The sequence below is a fragment of the Gopherus evgoodei genome, chromosome 3 (genome assembly GCF_007399415.2).
Source record: "Gopherus evgoodei ecotype Sinaloan lineage chromosome 3, rGopEvg1_v1.p, whole genome shotgun sequence".
NCBI lineage: Eukaryota > Metazoa > Chordata > Testudines > Testudinidae > Gopherus > Gopherus evgoodei.
In genome coordinates, this window is record NC_044324.1 from 126,523,742 (window position 1) to 126,543,350 (window position 19,609).

Below are 19,609 nucleotides of genomic sequence, written 5' to 3' on the forward strand. Positions count from 1 at the left end.
CCACACAGCTCAGAACTGAGCTCCACAAAACATCTGTTAGTGCTTTGCCTCGTCTAATTCTCTACTAGCCACATACATGCCTTGTGAGATTAGCAACAAGGTCGTGGCAAAACAGGGAGTTCTATATGCTTCCTATATCAGGAGGTACCTGATTTTTCCCATCCTAGACCAAGAATATCCATGTTTGACATTCACTCCTGTACTCGGTTTATTAGGCTAGACGCAGGCGAATTCCTTTTCTATCAAGCCACCACAAGCCAAGAATGTCAGCGCTTTAGCGTGTAGGTGGCGCTCGCGCCACATGTAGATCTTGAGGTTTCACGCTTTCATGAAACTCACCCACATGCTTTTTGCCAGCTGTTTGTTGTGAAACTTTTCCAGGGAATTGGCTGGACAAAGAACCCTGCTCGGGAATAACCTTTGCAAGCACAGCTTCAGTTCTACGTGTGCGAACGCTCTAACGTTGCCAAAGTCACACGCTCCCACACAGATAACTCGTCTTTCAAAATTAGGAGTATCCTCCCTAAAACTTTTACCTGTGTTCTTCCACAGGCCCCTTCCACTACCTGAACTTTCAAAAATGCCATTTACCAATCGTTTGAAGCACTTTATTTAAGCCTCTGTTTATCATCACTAGCCAGCAGTGCAACACCTTGTAAACTCCACGTAGAACATTTAAGAGGAAAAACTTCACCAGAAGTCAGGTGAAGAAGAGCTATTAATGCTCATCATGCCATTCCAGAACAGAACTGCTTATTCGACCTCCAGTTATGTAGTAACAAGGGAAAATTTCCTGGAATTAGGCCATTGCAGGAACTCTGGTTTGAGTCACAGCTGACATCCGAGAAACAAATTTCCAGGCATTTTTGAGTTTAATTCACTTAATTGTTATGTAACCGAATTAGAGAATGCGATTAAGGCTCGCAGAATATTCACCGTCGAGCCTGTCTAACCTTATGGATACATGAAACGGAGAAGCACAGAAAACGTATTATAAGTCAGAGGAAATCGCCTGCATTGGTTTTGTACATCGGGTATCTTGGGTTAGGAGGACTAGGTGTACATCACATACGCAAGAAAGCTAAAGCAGAACTGGATATTGAGCCTTTACTGGAATGATTACTTGGCGGGGCTCTTTTGATGTATGAGTTTTAGATACAAAAAGTAATTTCGGCAAACAAAAGAGGAACGTGCGAAAACTTCCTAGGCTGTAGAAATCAGACTAGCGCTAGGCAGGATACCGTGTCTGACTACCACGTGCCTACCAATCCGCTTCCCCGCAAAACAACTTCTCAGGCAACAATTGGGGGCTGTATTAAAACTAAATGACTCGCCACATGCCGTGGTAGTGATTCCACCTCTGGTGCTCGGGGCATGATTCAAATTCGGAACACGAGTGGGCTCTCCTTGCAAGCGCAGGTCCCCTTGCCATTCACTTGCCCAATGCCAGGGCGTCACCTATTATCTGTTCTGGAAGCCTAGTGTCTTCCAGGCTTTGGTTTAGTTTCCACGCACCTACTACTGCTTTATTTCCCTCGAATAATCTGAGTGAGCAAATACGCTTTAAACGAGAAAACAAAGAAGAGTAACTGAATTCACAAAAATCATATCTGTCGGCAAACAGAGAGTTAAAAAACGACACCTCTTCTCATCCAGCTATACTGCCCCAAATCTCCTCGTTAGAGATTACACGGGAAAGCCCTCTCGCGGTATAGCGCTTTCTAACTGTGTCCAGTATGGTGATATTTCACCGCTGTTCCCCGAGGACGGCAGATAACGCTCCTCCTGAGCAGCTAGGGTATATCTGTAGCATAGCTGTGTATGTGCAGAGAGCGGGAGCTCTTGGAAAGCGGAGCTTGGCAAAGTCCTTACACTTCATAAGTAAACCGTGAATAAAGACTTGTAACATACACCCAGAAAAACAAAGATGTTTCTCTATATATCTATCTATCAAAGAGCGGAAGCAGCCACCTGAATGCTGTGCACTGTGATAGGGGAAAAGAGCTTTAACAAACTCTTCTTTCCACGCAACCTCAGCGGGATACTTAACCGTTTACAAGACACCAACACTTTTTCTGGGAGTGGATGTGAGGCTGCTAAGGTCCTTGCGACTGTTCTAGACAGAAGCTCTGGTCAGAACTCATGCTTGGCCATACGTCCAGCTGCTACCCACATGTTCGCTCTCTCCCCCATCCCTCGTTGTCTTTAATGTACAGAAGGAGAACCAGGCTGCTAACAGTTCCCGGTTAATCATACACACGCTAAACATACAACGGGGCTCCCTGTTGCAGCTCACCGAGTGGCAGGACCTGCCCAACTATCTTCTGTTGTTTTAAGCTGAATTATGTTGTCAGCCAAGTCTTACTCACTGGATAAGCCATTCATTAATATAAATCAATAAAAATAGGGTACTCAGGCTGCTCATGAATTAAGTATGAACTTCTTCCCCGGCTCAGAGCATCCTGAACAAAACGATCACTGACTTCCATTCATCCCCTTGGGAATAGTGACGTCTCCCAAGTAACGTGATTGCTTTTTCTGAAGCAGAAACGTGGTCCTATGTATAAACCCTATAAAACGAGGCTGTTTGGAGGGCTGAGCAGAGTGCTACTGAAGGGGAGAGACGGCATCAGCCTGAGGAGGAGTGCTGGGGAACACCACGAAACACGGACCCAGCCCCTACACATTCCCTTTCAGGACCCAGGACAGAGTGCGGGTCGAGCTGCCGAGGAATTCAGCACCTAGGAGAACTCCCAGCGCCGCGCGGACTTCCCAGGAGAAAAGAGAGTCTCCTTGCCTCGTGAGTACCGCCAGCTAGCCCCGGTCTCAATAAACCCACTGGAACTTCCTAGCGAGTAGAGAGAAGAAAGGACCCCCCGATTGTAAGAGCAATGTAAACAGTCTTAACGCTAAGGAGTTGCTGACCAACCAGCAAATGGGAATGTATAGAACAGTCCTGCCTTCTCTGACGCTACCGTCTCCTTCTTAATCCTTTATCAATTCCTATGGACTTTAGCTCAGATTAACCAGTTTAGGGTGTCTGCTTTGCTCGGGGAGGGAGCTCCTTCCCCTGTACGTCTCCTTACTGCGGCATGTTAGCTGCCCCTCCTCCAGTGCCGATTTCTCCCTTATGGATAGTTATCACGCGTTTGGTTACTTGGGCTCCCTCATAGCGCTTTTATGATTTTATATCCTCAATTTAAATTCACCGAATTAACCAAATCAAGCCGATCGTTCTTTTCTCGCGTTACCTGCACTTTTCTTTCCTGCCTGGGGTGTGTGTATGTGGGGGTGGGTGGGTGGAGGAACTAGAAGAGGTGTTGATACTCTACACAAAGTTTCTGTTTCGAGCTCAGAGGGATGCAGGCTGGTTTTGAGCGAACATGAACATTCCTGTTTAGAATGTTCAACTCAAGTTCCTCACTGCCTGCTCCTGCCTTTTGGTAGCTTGAAACGAAGTGCAGTTCCGCTTTCTACGGCAGCATGTACAGTGCAGCGTGAGAACCACCGTTCTGTATTTAATTAGATTTAAGTTATTAAACTACTGCAGAGAAGTAAGTGTACGTGGCTTCCCCAGCGGAGCACAGCGTAGAGGACGCACAGTGTTAGTTCACACTATTACTTCGTTCTTCAAATTCAAACGGGTTTATTTTTCACTAATGTCTGAGTTTCAAGGAGGTTTACGTTTTGGATAGAACTTCTCCCTTTCACCCTCTCCCTGCCTTTGGCCTTCAGCAGATACTGGGAATTACAAAGCAGAAGCAATAGTTTCCTTCCAGGTAAATTTAGAAAAAAATAGTTTATTGTCAACCAGATCTGTATTACCGAGTGAGTGCCCCCGGCTTTTAAAGCAAAAGCAAAAGATTATAGCTCGCAGCAAATTTTAAACAGCAGTACCCTGGCATGCCATATTTGAGGGATGAGGTGTAGCCCGCAGCAGGGATCCTCACTTTTCCACGTGGGATCCGAAATCTTCCGCCCCCTTTCCTTCAGAGAGCAACAAAAGCATCTTAGAAATGGCCCTCTGTCTATGCAGTCGGAAACCCGTGCGATGGGAGATAATTATTGTCTCCTATTCATTAACTCAGGTCCAGCATGATGGAACATAGAAGCAGCTCCCAGCTTCTTCTGTCCTTCACACTCTTCAGTGTTCTCTGCTCGCCAGCACTGGCATTACCCCCTTTGGGGACATATTCGGCTATGAGGTAAGTAAGTGCTGTTCCAACTCATGCGACCTAGAGCTAAAGCACCCCGCTGCTCGCTAATGACACAACACGATCTGCGAAAGGCGAGATTGCAGCAAATGGGCTAGTTAGTTAGCATCAGCGGCGTCCTACTGTACTTGTTATCTTGGAAACTCTAATCCAACGCTTGAATGCAAGGCTTCTCTTTAGCAAACGTGGTTTATTACATTCTCACATCAACATTGCAGGAAGGGACTAATAATTATTGGGTACGCTGGTAATCTTTGCAATAGCGTCAGTCAAGATTTCCCCTTTTGGCAGTAGCATGGATGGTATGGGCTGGTCTACCTTCCCTTTCTGTAAATAACGTAAACGTTAAAAGGGTTTTAGGAAGTGACGCTCCCTTCTCCATCTGTTCCCCAAGAACACCAGGAAGTGATGTGATCCTTTCATTTAGCCAGTGCCAGCATCACTGGTGGATAGCAATTAAATGGCTTCTTCTTATTTTAAAGGTCCTAACTAAGTACCATTTCCACTCGAAATGCCCTTTCGTAATGATTACTATTTACATGAAGAATATGACAAATAGTAAACATGCTGAATTGTGTTTCTGGGGTTGCATTGGCCTCTCACAAATAATAAGTATCGGCTCTTCTTATGGCAAAACCTCCATTTCACCTCAACCCTACCATTGTAGCTGGACTGGTATCCTGTAATTCTTTTCAAATATATAGCAGATTCAATGTGCCTCAGATTATGGCTGTAGACTGTATTACAGTAGATTGTGAGAAAGTGACTTGCCTACATCTATGCATAACTTTGGCATTAAGAACACATTGTAGTTTGATATTTTGAATTTTTGTTGTTGTTTATTTCATAGATTTCATAGAATATCAGGGTTGGAAGGGACCTCAGGAGGTCATCTAGTCCAACCTCCTGCTCAAAGCAGGACCAATTGGTAAAGTCAAATGTTACAATGCATTTTTCAGTATTAAGTTGAAACAAATGTACATGCTGAAAAGAACAAATGAATATAACTATAGTTATATAATTTTAAAATTTTCCACTTGGGTTGGTTTATTTCACACAACAGTAATTGTACTTGTTTCATAATATAGCTGTAGCTGAAGGAATACTTGTAAGAGCTAAATCCTGCATGTCTTACTCCAATAGGGATAATTTGTCCGCAGGAAGTATATGCCTTCCATGTTAGTATGAAATCTCTTCCCAGCCTCAGTGTGTGATTTGGTACATCATCACATGCTGCATCTACCACTCTGACAGGAAGCTACCATTTTCCATAGAATATAACAGTGACCCAAAGGAATATCTGTGGCCATACCACTGCAACATAGTCATCTTATCCTTAATAATACATGAGATCATGCATCAAACTGTGGGAGTGGGCAACATTAACAAATAAGCTAACAAAAAGTTTATCAGTCAATGTTTGTGATATTAACACTACTTGAAGAGAATTATGGTTATAATGAAAAACACATTAATTAGCAGTGAGATATTCTGATGAGTTTCTAGCAAATCAGTCTTAAAAGATAATAAAAAACAGTATATAGCTATATGTTTATATCTTATGTGGTAAAATTCATCCATCTTCAGAGAACCTGAACAAAGGCCTAAGAACCACTTAGTTCCACTTATGTACCATTTTAAGGTCTTGACTGGAACTCAAGTTGCACATAGATCTTCTGGCCCTTTACACAGAAGTGAATTTAATCCATAGTTTATATCATATACATATTCCTGTATGTTGCAATGGTTGCCATTAATATTTTTACAATTGCCATTTGCAAGTAATTATAATGACCAGGGATTGCATGGTATTCCCTTAAGTCAATTATTTGCAAAGATAAAATTATAAAAATGTGAATGCTGACCCATTATGTAGATTCATATAAATATATGGTTAAAGATGGAGAAAATCTATTACACCAGGTACTCTATCATCTTGCCAATGGAGGATTAGTACTTGCAGAGTATTTTCTTGTGCTTTATCCAGTTTGCATTAAAATGTCTTGGGCATTAGACACATGTATATTGTTTGACACATATGAGACTGCATGCAAATTGCATTGAAAGAGACAGTATTAAATATCCTCATTTTGCAATACTTTACGAGATTTTCTTCTCCAGTAGGTTGGGAAACAGAATGCCATTTGATGGAGCAAGTGAACCTAATCAAGCCCAAGGTTCATTAAAACCTGAAACTGACAGTTTGCAAAATATACTACCAGAAAATGACAAATTTTATCTTGACATGTCCAGAGCTTTGGATAGGTGAGAATTTTTGTTGCCATAAATATAAGTTTTGATGCATTGCTTAAATGATACCACGGTAGAAAGTGCTTTTCCTGCATTTATTTAAATGAACTTTTCAAACTGCTTAAGGCAATGACTGATAATGACTTTCAAAATAAGTGCTTATGAAATCGAAAATAAAAACTGTATTTACTTGTAATACATGAAGCCCAGATTTATTGTGGAGTTATTTTTTCATCCATATTAGGAATGCAAGACATGCTGATGGACTTTTCACCAGTGGCTACAGCAAACTTTTGGGTCAACTTTCTGCAAGGAGATATCTGGAATCACTTATTGGAAAACGGGTTAGGTGAGGTTACACTTAAATAGAGCTTTTATTCAACTTGCTTCACTAACAGTTCTGTGCATAAGTTTCCCCATCTGCAAATTGGGGCAATGATATTTACCATGCTTTAAAAAGTTTTTTGAGATCTTCAGATATAAGAGCTAAGTAATTAAATATAATTCAGTAACAATAATACATTATTATGTATTTGTATTATATGTACTGTAATTTTTGTCCAAAAGTGACTTTTTGAATTATAGTGTAATACCTGCGAGGAGTCACATGACACACTAAACACAGCTCTGAAAAAAATCAGACTATATGCTGTTCAGACTAATGATAAATACTCTCAGTGATATGACAATTATTGGGTGAATTTTGTAATATTTTTCCCTTTGCAGTCCATGCTTTGACATTCAAACTTACACTTAGGTACATAAATTCCCATTTTACATGCCCAGAAGGTGATTAGAAATTGGGCACTGAATCGGCACTTATTTCTACCCAGGCTACTTTGTCCCTAAATACAAAGAACTGGATTCTGAGCTGGTGTAGTTCCTTCAGCAGAGTGATGGCAGATACACCATCTGAAGCTCTGCCTTTATACTATGAGGCAGGAAATTTCTGACTTCAACTTTGGCTTTCCCAAATTTACTTAAAGCCAGTGGTGCAGTGGATTTAAAAAAAAAAAAAAAAAGAAGTGGGTAAATTAACCTAAATTCCTCATTCCTCAGGTGAGAAGTGGGTAAACTCCATTTACCCACGTTTATTCTTGATTTCACTACTGCTCAGAGCAAACATTTTAAAGCTATATATAAACATGCTGTAATACTTGGAGCCTGCTCCCATTGAAGTAAAAAGCAAAATTCCCACTGACTTCAATGGGAACAAGACTAGGCCCTTTAAGAGGTTATTTATATTTCAGTCAGCCTATATACTATATATACTCGTTCATAAGCTGAATTTTTTTTGTAAAAAAGGGAAGCACCAGAGACGGGGGTTGGCTTATGAACGGGTATAGAGAGGTGAAGAGGTGGTACACAGTCCTTCCCCACAACAGAGGGATCAAGGAGAGGCAGCACAGCCAACAGAGCCAGAAGGGAAGAGGCGGGGACAGAGTGTCTTCGCTTCTGGCCACGCTGCTCTTTCCCCAGCCTCTGAAGCAGCTGCCGCTCCAGGGCTGGTTGGCTGCAGCCATGCCAATCGGCCCACCGGAGCAGCTCTGGCCAGGCCAGAGACATCCTCCCCGACCTGCCCCAACCCAGATAAAGTGGGAAAGGATTGGATGTGGAAGGTATAGGGGAAGGAGGCTAGGGGAAGGGTCATGTGGGGGGTGGTCACAGGGGTTACTCCCCTGACACCTCCCAGCTTCTCCCCCTACAAATTTCCCCACCAGTTGCTGTCTCGGCCTGTCAGGGTAAGCCACTAGTGGGCCAGGACACTTTGCTTTCTTAGGTTTACCTCGAGGTAAACAAACCATCTCGGCTTGCCAGCGACTTCTCCTGATGGCCTGGGAGCCAAAGTTTGCCGACCTCTTAATTATAGGGTTGGCTTATTAATGGGTCATAACAAATTTCCATTTTTACTTATCCATCTTGCGGGGGTCGGCTTATAAATGAACTGGCTTATGATTGAGTATATACTATAATTTGATAATTTACTAAAATATCTTTCTAGTGTAAATCAGGATGATTCCAGTTTGTTTAAAAGGGTTTCCTAAGTTACAAGAATTGGCACATAAGGGTTTGTGATTTTAATTATTAGAAAACAGAATGGGCCAAATCCTAAAAAGTCTGTGCTCAACCCTTGCTCATACAAAACTTCCAGAGACATCAACGTGAATTCTAATTACACTGAGATGGGAGGAAGTCAACAGGAGATCTGCCTAAGTAAAGACTGAATAAACATTTCAGGATTTTACCCATATGATCAGAGTGACTTTTGAAGTAGTAAAAGAAAATTGGAATAGAAATGAATTTTTACTCAGCCAGTCAGCAATTGAAAGACTTACTGCATATAGTTCAAAGTATTTATCTTTTCTAGTTTAGTATATCTGTGATAATTTCCACTGTTTTTGTGTTTACATAGCAACAACCTCATGGACGAACAGATGCCTGTCAAACGTCACTCTGATGCCGTCTTCACTGACAATTACAGCCGATTTAGAAAGCAAATGGCTGTGAAGAAATATTTAAACTCAGTTTTAACTGGAAAAAGAAGGTATTAATAAAATAAAATACAATGAACATTAACGATCTTGGAATGTAATCTTAATATATAGACAAGTATTAGTGACATTTTCTTCTAGTGATTTATTTACAGCACACTTCGCAGTCAAATTTGAATGAAAGAATAAGAATAACACACAGAATTTGGGAGTCTTAAAATAAGAGAAAATGCTATTGAAATATCCTTAAAGTGCTTTTATTTAGAACAAACATCCTAGTAAAGGAAGAACTAAAGAGCTAGGGCTTATGCACAGGACTTGCAATCAGGTAACAATTTTACAATGAAAATGCACAATGTTTGAAATTTGCAGATATCTAGGGAAGTGCTAGACATGTTACTTCACTGAATGAAAAAAAAGTTTAATAAAGTTTAACGAAACAGAAAGTTACTATGCTTAGTTCTATCTTATGTTTCTGAGTACAACAAAATCCATGTTTCTTTTCTGCAACAGCCAAGAAGAGCTAAACCCTGCCAGCCTTCGAGATGAAGCAGAATTGCTTGAACCCTCCTTTTCCGAAACCTATGATGATGTTACAGTAGATGAGCTGCTGAACCGCCTCCCATTGGTAGGTGCAAATTTACTTTTACCCTTCCAGTTCAGCAGTAGTCACCCCACCCTTAAGATATTAATCTTACACAAAAGATGGCCTCCCGGTAAAGTGCACCCCTCTGGCATAAGCCACATTCCATTACATATTTTATGTCTCTACAGGGAAAGTGTCTCAGCGTAATGACCTCTTTAATAAGATTAATTAATGATCCCCATGATTACTTTCACTCTAACTTCTTAATTAAATGAGCAGTCTGGCACTGTTGGTAATGCACCTAGCTCACTTTGGTGTTTCAAACCACATGCACTGAGGCAAAAAAGTGTAATTGACTTTTATTTTAATTAGGAAGAATATTCTGGCTTCTGAGAATAAATACACTGGTTTTCTGTAATTAAAAAATAAAGTTCCCCCCTTTTTGCCGTACATCATTCTTTCTAATTGAAATCCAAGCTCCCCCTAGAACTGTAGAATGAGAAACATGTGCACCACCATCCCAACCTATGTGACAGCTGATTCCTATCTGAAACTGAGTATCAAGCGGGGAAGATCCTTTTTTCCTCTGTTCTGATATGCTTAATATCTGAATTACTACTTAATATCTGTGTTACTACTTCCTATTTAGTTGTGTGTCAGAATTTTTGGAGACAATGCACCTCATTCAGAACTGTGTTACTCTACTTCAGAGATTTCAATGTATTACACGGACCTTACATTGGAGTGATAACACAGTGGTGAATCAGGCCTGATCTTCTTGAATATATATTAATCTCTGTTAGAGGATTTTTCATATCAGTGGTGCTGTTAATGCAGTTGGGCAAAAAATGGACTACAAATAAACAAAAAGTAATTATTTACCCATCCTATCATTTGATGGACACTATAGCCTAATACAAGTAAGAAAATGTTTTTCTTCAGTTTTTCATTTCCTTTAGATAATAGAAGAAAATGCATGTTTCCAAACATAAGCAAAAATCCAAAAGATCACACTTCAGGGTATAAGACAACTTCTAAATGATGGGTTTAGGAAGAAATGTTCCCTATGGGAAGATTTTTCCATCATTTCCTCCTGCAAGGTTTCTTACACCTTTTTCTATAGTATCTGGTGCTGGCCACTGTCAGAGTCAGGAACTTGGACTAGACCATTGATCTGATCCTAGCAATTCTTAAATTTGTTCCTTCCTTCCTCCCTCCCAGATTAGGGGACTGTAACCATGCTACATATTTCCCTGAAGAGGGAGAATCTGGTCAGCATTGTCCATTATTCTATCAGTATTCATTGGTGCCATGTCAGCTTGGTAATCTGCACTTATTGACTTAAAGGATACAACTGCTTTCAGTATCATCCCTTGCCTCCTACGATGATATTCAACAACACTCTTGTTAGTTGGGCTTGATTCTACAAACACTTCCTACCAGGCACAGTGCTTCTTGCCATGAATAGGGGTTCCAGAGATATCAAAGTTACTACTCCCAGTAGGGACACTTGCACCCAGTAATTGATGTTTGCAGGATTTGGGTCAGTTGTATATGCTTTAGATAAAGTTATCTGATGTTGCAATCACTTATAACATTGATTTTGAAACACACATTCTTCTTGTTTTTCAGAGTCTCTGAAGGAGAGCTGGTAAAATCTATGACAAGAACAAACTATTTTTTGAGTTCCACATAGTATTTCAAAGAAATGACTTCAGTATTCAAACCAAAACAAATATGTTGTGAAGTGACAGTTGTGATATATTTGTTTCTGATATAATAAAAGTTGATGTTTACACTGTAAATATTACTTTAGAGATCTCTACCTAAAGCTGTACATATGTATGCTAGTCTAACTCATGAAAACCCTGTGATTTCATATGATGTAAACCCTTTACTTCAATAAATGCATTTGAAAAAGAGGAATGCACATCAGAAGACAGCACCAAATTACTGATTAAATGGCTTATTTTAACTATGGGAACACTTCAGGTAAAATTGCATGATGCAAAAGATACATTTGCAGACAACTTAATAAATACAAAAGACCATAGAAAGGAACTATGTTCAGTATGTTCAAACTGTGTAAGAAAAAATGTCGGGGGTAGGATCTGTACAAAAATATATGCTTTTCTAACAATTCACCGACTTAAATAAATAAAAAGGCATTTAAAATGATTGGATCTTTCATGGAACCTTATTTTTGTCCTCCTCCATTTTGAATGTTTTCATTAAGCTGAAGCCAGTAATATTTCCTTTATTTTTAATGTTAAACACTTTTTAATCCAATGTTGCCAAAACACAAAGGAGGAGAAGGGAAAAAAAGCTGCCGCTTAACGTTTGATGTGCTAAAGTCATAGCAGTAAGTTTATTCTACATTTGGTTGTGTATAACTTTGCTGATGAGCACATTCCTTATATATAAAGTAGATCTGAAGACAGTTTACTATTTTTTCAAAATGAATGTAACTTATGAAATACACAGACAATAAAAGACATTTTATTATCACTGCAACTATTATTGGTTCGCTTCAATGCTGCAATTGTCTGAACAGACAAGACCCTCTATTAATAATAGAGACAAAATAAACACATTCTTCCTCTGGGATATACTATATATCTTTCTCATTGTATTAAAAGACACAATGAGCCTGATTCCTGATTGTGTTATTCCAGTTTAATGTCAGTGTAACTCTGATGTAAAACTGGAAGAATGTTGCTGTGAATCAGCCCCACTGTGTATTTTAATATAAGCTACATAATCATTTGCTCAAGAAGGACCTTTTCAGAGGCTGTTTATAGCGCTTGATAATTCCAGTACAGTATGAAAAAGACCTACTGTATGTACTACTTATGTAGTAAGAACACCTCAGTACAAATTTGTATGGAATACCAGGCCTAAAGCTAAGAAAACCCATTCATAATTTAAAATATTTTTAAGTTTGGAAAGGGTGAAGAAAGTATGTAGAGGCTGCTTAGCAATATGCATATTTCCATTTGGAATTTTACTTAAATGTATGTATTACAGACTTAATCTTGCTTCCATTGATGTTAACTGCAAAACTTTATTGACTTCTATGAGTGTGGGACTGGTCTTTAAATTATTGTTGAGTTAAGTGTGCACAGAAAAAGCTTGCTTTTCTTTTATTCATGCTGGGAAATGTTAATGTGTTTCAAAAGAAAATGTCTCAAAGTTGCTTGTGCATGCTAAGCCTAAGGGCGTGTCAACATTTGAAAAGCAACATAGGTGCAACTGTCGTGGTTCAGTGTAGACGCTACCTACAGCGATGGGAGGGATTATCCCATTGGCATAGTTAATGTACCTTTCTGAGAGGAGGTAGCTAGGTCCACAGAATTCTTCTGTCAACCTAGTGCTGTCTAAATTATAGGTTAGGCTGGCTTCCCTGTATTGCTCAGGGGCTGTGGATTTTTCACACTCCTGAGCAACATACTGGGTGAACATAACTTTTGAGTGTAGATTGACCCGAGACTTACGGAAAAAGGTTCATACAACATGCAGGCTGCCGGTTTTTTTCTGAACACATCCATTTATGTACCTAAATGGAAATCAGCTTCCATAAATCAAGTAACTGATTTTCTAGTTACCTGTCTTGGATTTTCAAATTCTTTTTGGCATAAGCTAGTACATGTATATGCAAAAATTGCACACATAATTTCAGTTTTGCAATTGGACACACAATGAATATTGTGTTCCATTGGCAATTCCTACCTAAACTGATTATGAGAATATGAATGAACAAACAGTTATTGAACATTGCTGACACATTATAACTTTTTACTTTGTGATGTTTTATACAATGTAGTTGAATTCACTCAGCATTTCCATGAGAAAACCTTTTTTAAAAAGATAATAGATTGGAAAAATACTCCTTCAGAAATAAAAATTGGTATACATGTGGTCTCAACACACCATATTTTTTGTTTTAAAATAGGAAAAGTTCATTCAACCATTTTAAAGTACACAAAATAGGAAAATAATGTAGAGGACAGAAGTTTCCAAAAGTTTTTAACTCTTAAAAAAAAAGCACATTTTGAGAAATTAAAATTGTATAGTTCTAACAGGTCAAATTATCTTTAGATATTTGCAGTTTGGATTTCATAATCTGGAATGGTTTATTTGATTTAAAGTCACAAAAACTAAACAATGACTTTTTTTCAGTACATCAGAAGCAGGAAACTTGCCAAACAATCAGTGGGGCCACAGAACAATTGAGGTGTTAAAGGAGCACTCAAGGAAGACAAAGCCGTTGTGGAGAATATAAATGCATTTTTTATATCAGTCTTCACTGCAGAAGATTTGAGGGAGATTTCCACACCTGAACCATTCTTTTTAGGGGAGAAATCTGAGGAACAATCCCAGATTGAGGTGTCAATAAAGGAGGTTTTGGAACAAACTGAAAAATTAAACAGCAATAAGTCACAAGGACTACATGGTATTCACCCCAGAGTTCTGGAGGAACTCAAATATGAAACTGCAGAACTACTAACTGAGGTATATAACCTATTGCTTAAGTCAGCCTCTGTGCTAGATGACTAGAGGATAGCTAATGCTTATTTTTCAAAAAGGCTTCTGAGGTGATTCTGGTAATAACAAGTCAGAAAGCCTGTTATTGCAGGAAAATTGGCTGAAACTATAGTAAAGAACAGAATTATCAACAGATAAAAATAATATATTGGAAGAATCAACACAGCTTTTGTAAAAGGAAATCACTCCTCTCCAATCTATTAGAGTCCTTTGAGCATCTCAGTAAGCATGTGGACAAGAGTGACTTACCAGTTGAAGTAGTAGAAGAAGAAGTATTTGGACTTTCAGAAAGCTTTTGACAAGGTCCCACACCAAAGGCTTTTAAACAAAATAAGTGGTCATTGGATAAGAGGGAAGGTCCTCTCATGGATCAGTAACTGGTTAAAAGACTGAAAGCAAAGGGTAGGAATAAATGATCAGTTTTCACAGTGGAGAGAGGTAAATAGAAAGGTCTTTCAAGGATCTGTACTGAGACGAGTGTGGTTCAACATATTCATAAATGATCTAGAAAAGAGGGCAAACAGTGAGGTGGCAAAGTTTGTAAATGATACAAAATTACTCAAGAGATTTAAGTCAAAATCTGACTGTGAAGAGTTAAAAGGGATCTCACAAAACTGGGTGATTAGGCAACATAATGGCAGATGAAAGTCAATGTGATAAGTACAAAGTTATTGGAAAGAATAATCCTAACTATACATACAAAATGATGGGGTCTAAATTAGCTGTTACCAGGGCCAGCGCTACCATTTAGGCACTCTATAAAAGTAGGCAATCGCCTAGGGCGCCAGAATAAATGGTGGGTGCTGTTTTGCCAGAGGGGGTGGCAGGCGGCTCTGGTGGAGCTGCCGCAGTGGTGCCTGCGGAGGGTCCGCTGGTCCACGGCTCCAGTGGAGCTGCCACAGTCTTGCCTGCAGCCTGCTTGCGCGGCTCCAGTGCACCTCCAGCAGGCATCACTGCGGCAGCTCCATTGGAGCCACGGAGCACCAGACCCTCCGCAGGCACCACTGCGGCAGCTCCAGCGGAGCCGCGGGACCAGTGCGCGGGATGGCGAAATTGCCGTCCGCCTGGGGCGCTTAAACCCCTATCGCCGGTCCTGGCTGTTACCACTCAAGAAAGAGATCTTGGAGTCACTGTGAATAGTTCTCTGAAAACAGTGACGCTCAAAAAAGTTGACAATGTTAGCAACTGGGAGACTTCCTCTGAAACTTCGAGCTGCCTGAGTTTGAGTGACTGCAAATGTTTGCTGTAACTGGATAGTTTGAGATATTATTCTTCTATTTTTAAACAGAAATACTAGGACAGATTCACATAATAGATTAATATCAGCTGAGGATCTGACTCACTTTATCTAGAGAATGACCAGATTTTCAAGGTGAAAAAACTTTATGGGAGGAGGCTATCACTTAGCAGGGTCAGTGAGATATGATAGGAGGGTTCTGCTTACTGGAGCAGGGGCTAGAGAATGTAAGAGAAAAGGCTGCCCAATCGTCCCTCTGATATTTCCAATGCTTTCCTCTGTCTTTCCCCCACCCTTTCCCTCACTCCCCCTTGATTTCTCCACTTTCCCCTTGCTTCCAGCGGTCTCCTCTTTTCCTCCTCCCTCCCTAGCTCTGTCACCATTGTATCCATAGCAAAAAGCTATTTGTTTATTCTGTTTGGCATGTCTCTGTCTTTCAAAGCCTGACCTTTCTGTGACCTTTCTCTGTGCCTTGCTCAAATTGGGAGAGAATAGAAGCAGCCATGTGCTAGGCTGGGAGGCCTGTCCTCAGTACACAATCATTCTCCCTATCACATCTACTATCAGTCCTCTAGGTTTCCCCTTCTTCCCTTATGTTGTCCCCTTTGCTCAATACTCTGCCTGAGCATGGTGTTTACTTGTGGTGCAGGGACAACGAGCAGCAGCACGGATGTCTTATCCCAGTTAGTGTCCCAAGCCACCATGAATACAGTGATGGCCCGGGGCATTGTCTATAATCTCATCAATTGCAAGCGGATGCTTAAGTGCAGCTTTTGCACTTGCATCTGCTTCCAACCCTACTACTGGTATACTACTGGCTTTGTGCCGCCTCCCCTGCTCGCTGCTGGTGTAGGGGGCATGGACCTGGCCACCTTTCCACACACTTCCCCATTGTGCTGTGCCATGCACTGTAGGGCTGGCAGGTTATCTCCTTCAGTGTATATGTGCTCACTCAGCCCTCATGTCTGTTTCCCCAGTTAGTTGTCAGGCTGTACTTCCATGTGGCCAGTCTGATATGGTTTAAAAGACAAACAAGCCAGCACATAATACTATTTCCTGTGAAGATGGCAGGTCCAGACCCTGAGAAGAGGGACATCCTTGTTTTCATTGTTACCCTAGTCATGTAAGAAAATAGATTGTGCTGCTCATGCCCGTGCATGCAGTGTGAGATGCCAGCATGGTGAGCAAGGATTGATCATATTTTTTGCAGTAAGGAAAGGCTGGGACAGAAGTAGGTAACTTTTGGGTGCAACAGAGAATGTCTTGTAGGCAATGCACAAAATGCTTATGCCAGCCCTGGAGAGGGAATTAATTTTCCAGAGCGCTGGCACAAACAGAGTACAGGAGGTGGAGATGTCATTTGCAAAAGCTCCCTCTCCTGCTCCCACACAGCTTTCCAACTCCCTGCCACACAGTTCGAGTTTTAGTTTGGTTTGTGACTACTGCAGCATGCTGACCTTTCCCTTGGATAAATCCACCTTCTGTGGATTCTGCATGTGTGGTCTTCTGGGGCCTGTATGGCTCAGCTGGCCACAGATATTTTCAGCTCTGCTCAATTCTGCTTTGGAACGTACAAAAACAAATTGGTTGCCAAAATTACTTGGAATAATTAGATATGACTTTCACTTTTGAGATGCAGAATATGAACCCTATTACTGAATAGAAAAGTTTTATTTCACTTTATTTCTCTCTTTCATATACAGACACGATGGCTGTACTAGTAGTAAAAGTGCATCAGTACATAAACTTATGAGGAAGGAAAAAATTTCTACTCCTTTATGGGAGGAACACCAAAAGCCAGTATTTGATGAACAATAATTTTAAGAGATCAAAAATATGTGAATTTAAAAAATGATCCTCTCTGTTAAGCTCGGAGAATGAATACAGTGTGATATATCAAACAAAACAGTTCTGTTATCTAAATATGATCTTTAGAAAGATTCACTCTGTGACCAAAGTATATTTGAAGGAGTGGTATCCTGGAGGAAAAAGAACAGGCTAAATTTCAGGAACAATCCCCTCCCCTCAAATATGTGAGTTATTGACTTCTAGATGCAAGACGTAGGGACCTAGGGCCAAATTTTCCAAAGCATGTGAGTGATTTAAGAGCCTAAGTCCTATTTTCAAAAATGATCTAGGACTTAGGAGACTAAGTCCCATATACTTTCAATGAGAACTAGGCTCTTAAATGGCTCAGTCACTTTTGAAAATAGGACTTTGGAAAATTTTACCCCTAGTATAAACATTTACTTTGATCCACATTGCATCCTTTCTACTTGGAAAAAAACAGAAGGAAAACCTGATTGCTGACTATTTGAGTCATACTCTTCCCCTGCTGGTTTATTTTAATCAATGATAACCTTCCAGACTGGAAACATACAGAAATCAGTAATTCTTACAAATATCTTATGATGAAGCTGGGCTGCTGACAGTGACAAAGAGAACAGAACATTAGAATGTGGCATGTCAAATTCTATGGTATTGTTGCCCCCCATGCTGAGCCAGGGACTTTCCCATCAGCTTCCTGATGGAGGAGAAATCAGTGATGTGGAGAGTGGCTACAATATCAATAGCACTTGTTTATTCTACACTATATACCCCAGGCCTTTGATGCAAGGTGTCACACAGAACATGCAGACTATCCCTTCTTTTCAGAGTCACAGTCAAAAAACAATGCCCAGGTCCAAAGGAGCAGCTCTGCCTCAAGAATTGACTCTCCTTAGAGAGACTAAGGCAGGGTGCAACCCTCCGTAACAAAACAATACAGCATTTCTTTGAAGACTGAACCCTGCTCACACACTAAGACCTTGGAAGGCTAAGTCTACACTCTGAGCTGGGGGCATTATTCCCAGCTCATAGACATACTTGTACTAGCTCTTGTCTGAGCTAACACTCTATAAAAGTAATGCAGCTGCCATAACTCAGGCAGAGACGGAATGCGCTAGCTGGCCCAAGTACAAACCTCCCTAAACTCCATGGTTGGGGTAGCCTGCCCACGCGACCCTTGCACATACTACCATGACTACACTACTATCTGTAAAGAGCTAGCACAGATGAGAGCTGGCACAAGGATGTGTATTGCACCCTGGCTTGTATTGTAGACATAGCCCAAATATACCAATGCCACCTGATGATTCCAGCCATAACACTACACTGCACACTATGTCGTGGAGACATCAAAATGTGCTGCTCTTCTACAGCATGTTGTAACTGAGAAGGTCTGGGCCCCATTCCTGAGGACAATAACATATGGTTAGAGAGCGAGAAAGAGAAATAGAGATATGTAGAGAGAGTGCAAGTGAGCAAGGAAGAATCTCCTTGTAACAGTAGTCAGCGATAAGTGATACATCCAGACATAGCTATTATGGGTTTTATTCTGTTGTATAATTGTGGCCTATATTTTCAAAAGTGACTAGTGCCAACTCCAGATGCCTTGAAGGGTACTGATTTTCAGAGACAGGATGATCAGCATTCAGACAACTTTAAAGTGTTTCCAGTTGGACATCCAAAAATCGAGGCACAAAAATCATGAGTCACTCGAAAAAAGTTATGCCTGTGTATTTTGATAAGAGTCTGCACTCATCCACACCAACCAAGGGTGCACACACAGGGAAACTCTGACTTTGTAGAATAGCTGAGACTCTGCATATTGGGTGGTCTGATCTTGATCCTTGAATTTTACCCTTCCCCTTTATCCTGAGGCCAAGGCAGCTGAGAGCTCCATTTCTAATGCTGCTCTTCAGTCATCTGCGAAGGAATATTGGAGAGTGATGTAATGTCATCTGAACCCATCATCTGTTGTGAACATCGCCTCTGCAACTTTCTACCACTCTGAGGAAGGGAAACCTGAGGGTCAATCCACTGCACACTAGTGATGGACCACCAGGCTTATAGAGGCAATTCAGTGCAAGTGTAGGTTGCTCGCAGTAAGAGTGCAATGAGGTGAAAACGTAAAAGAAAGAGCGAAAGCAGCTACTACAGCACTCACTTGCTGACATATTTTGTGTATATTAAAATATTATGCAAAAGTGTAGTGCCAATGACTAGTAGTGGGTGGGGGTCTCTTTTTATCCACAGCTAAAGGGATTACCAGAGGGATTACCTACTGGATCATTAGTCTGCTGCTGTGCAGGAATAAAGAAATCCAGCTGAGAGAACTGCTTGGGTCATTTGATGCTTGCTCTTTGATTAATGATTCATTCTCTGTTCCATGGAGGTGAGCACACAAGTGCTTAATGTGCCCTTCTCCCACAGAAAAAAGCCCCAGCTCTGTAAAGACTGGATT

At 40.6% G+C, this 19,609-nt stretch overlaps 1 protein-coding gene across 7 annotated transcripts in view; it reads left to right on the forward strand.

The window, feature by feature from the left end:
* Positions 1-12,012, forward strand: part of VIP (vasoactive intestinal peptide) — a 52,625-nt gene extending 40,613 nt beyond the window's left edge. For 2 of the 7 annotated variants that reach the window (XM_030556597.1, XM_030556600.1), the window contains exons 2-7: positions 4,089-4,205; positions 6,336-6,479; positions 6,709-6,813; positions 8,878-9,009; positions 9,470-9,584; positions 11,175-12,012. In XM_030556597.1, the coding sequence (XP_030412457.1) occupies positions 4,089-4,205; positions 6,336-6,479; positions 6,709-6,813; positions 8,878-9,009; positions 9,470-9,584; positions 11,175-11,183 (622 nt within the window). In that variant the 3' untranslated portion in view covers positions 11,184-12,012. Of the gene's footprint in view, positions 1-2,578; positions 2,801-3,723; positions 3,780-4,088; positions 4,206-5,113; positions 5,143-6,335; positions 6,480-6,708; positions 6,814-8,877; positions 9,010-9,469; positions 9,585-11,174 lie in introns of those variants that run through there. The other 5 variants (XM_030556599.1, XM_030556601.1, XM_030556598.1 and 2 more) reach the window with 5 other exon arrangements.
* Positions 12,013-19,609: the final 7,597 nt, after the last annotated feature.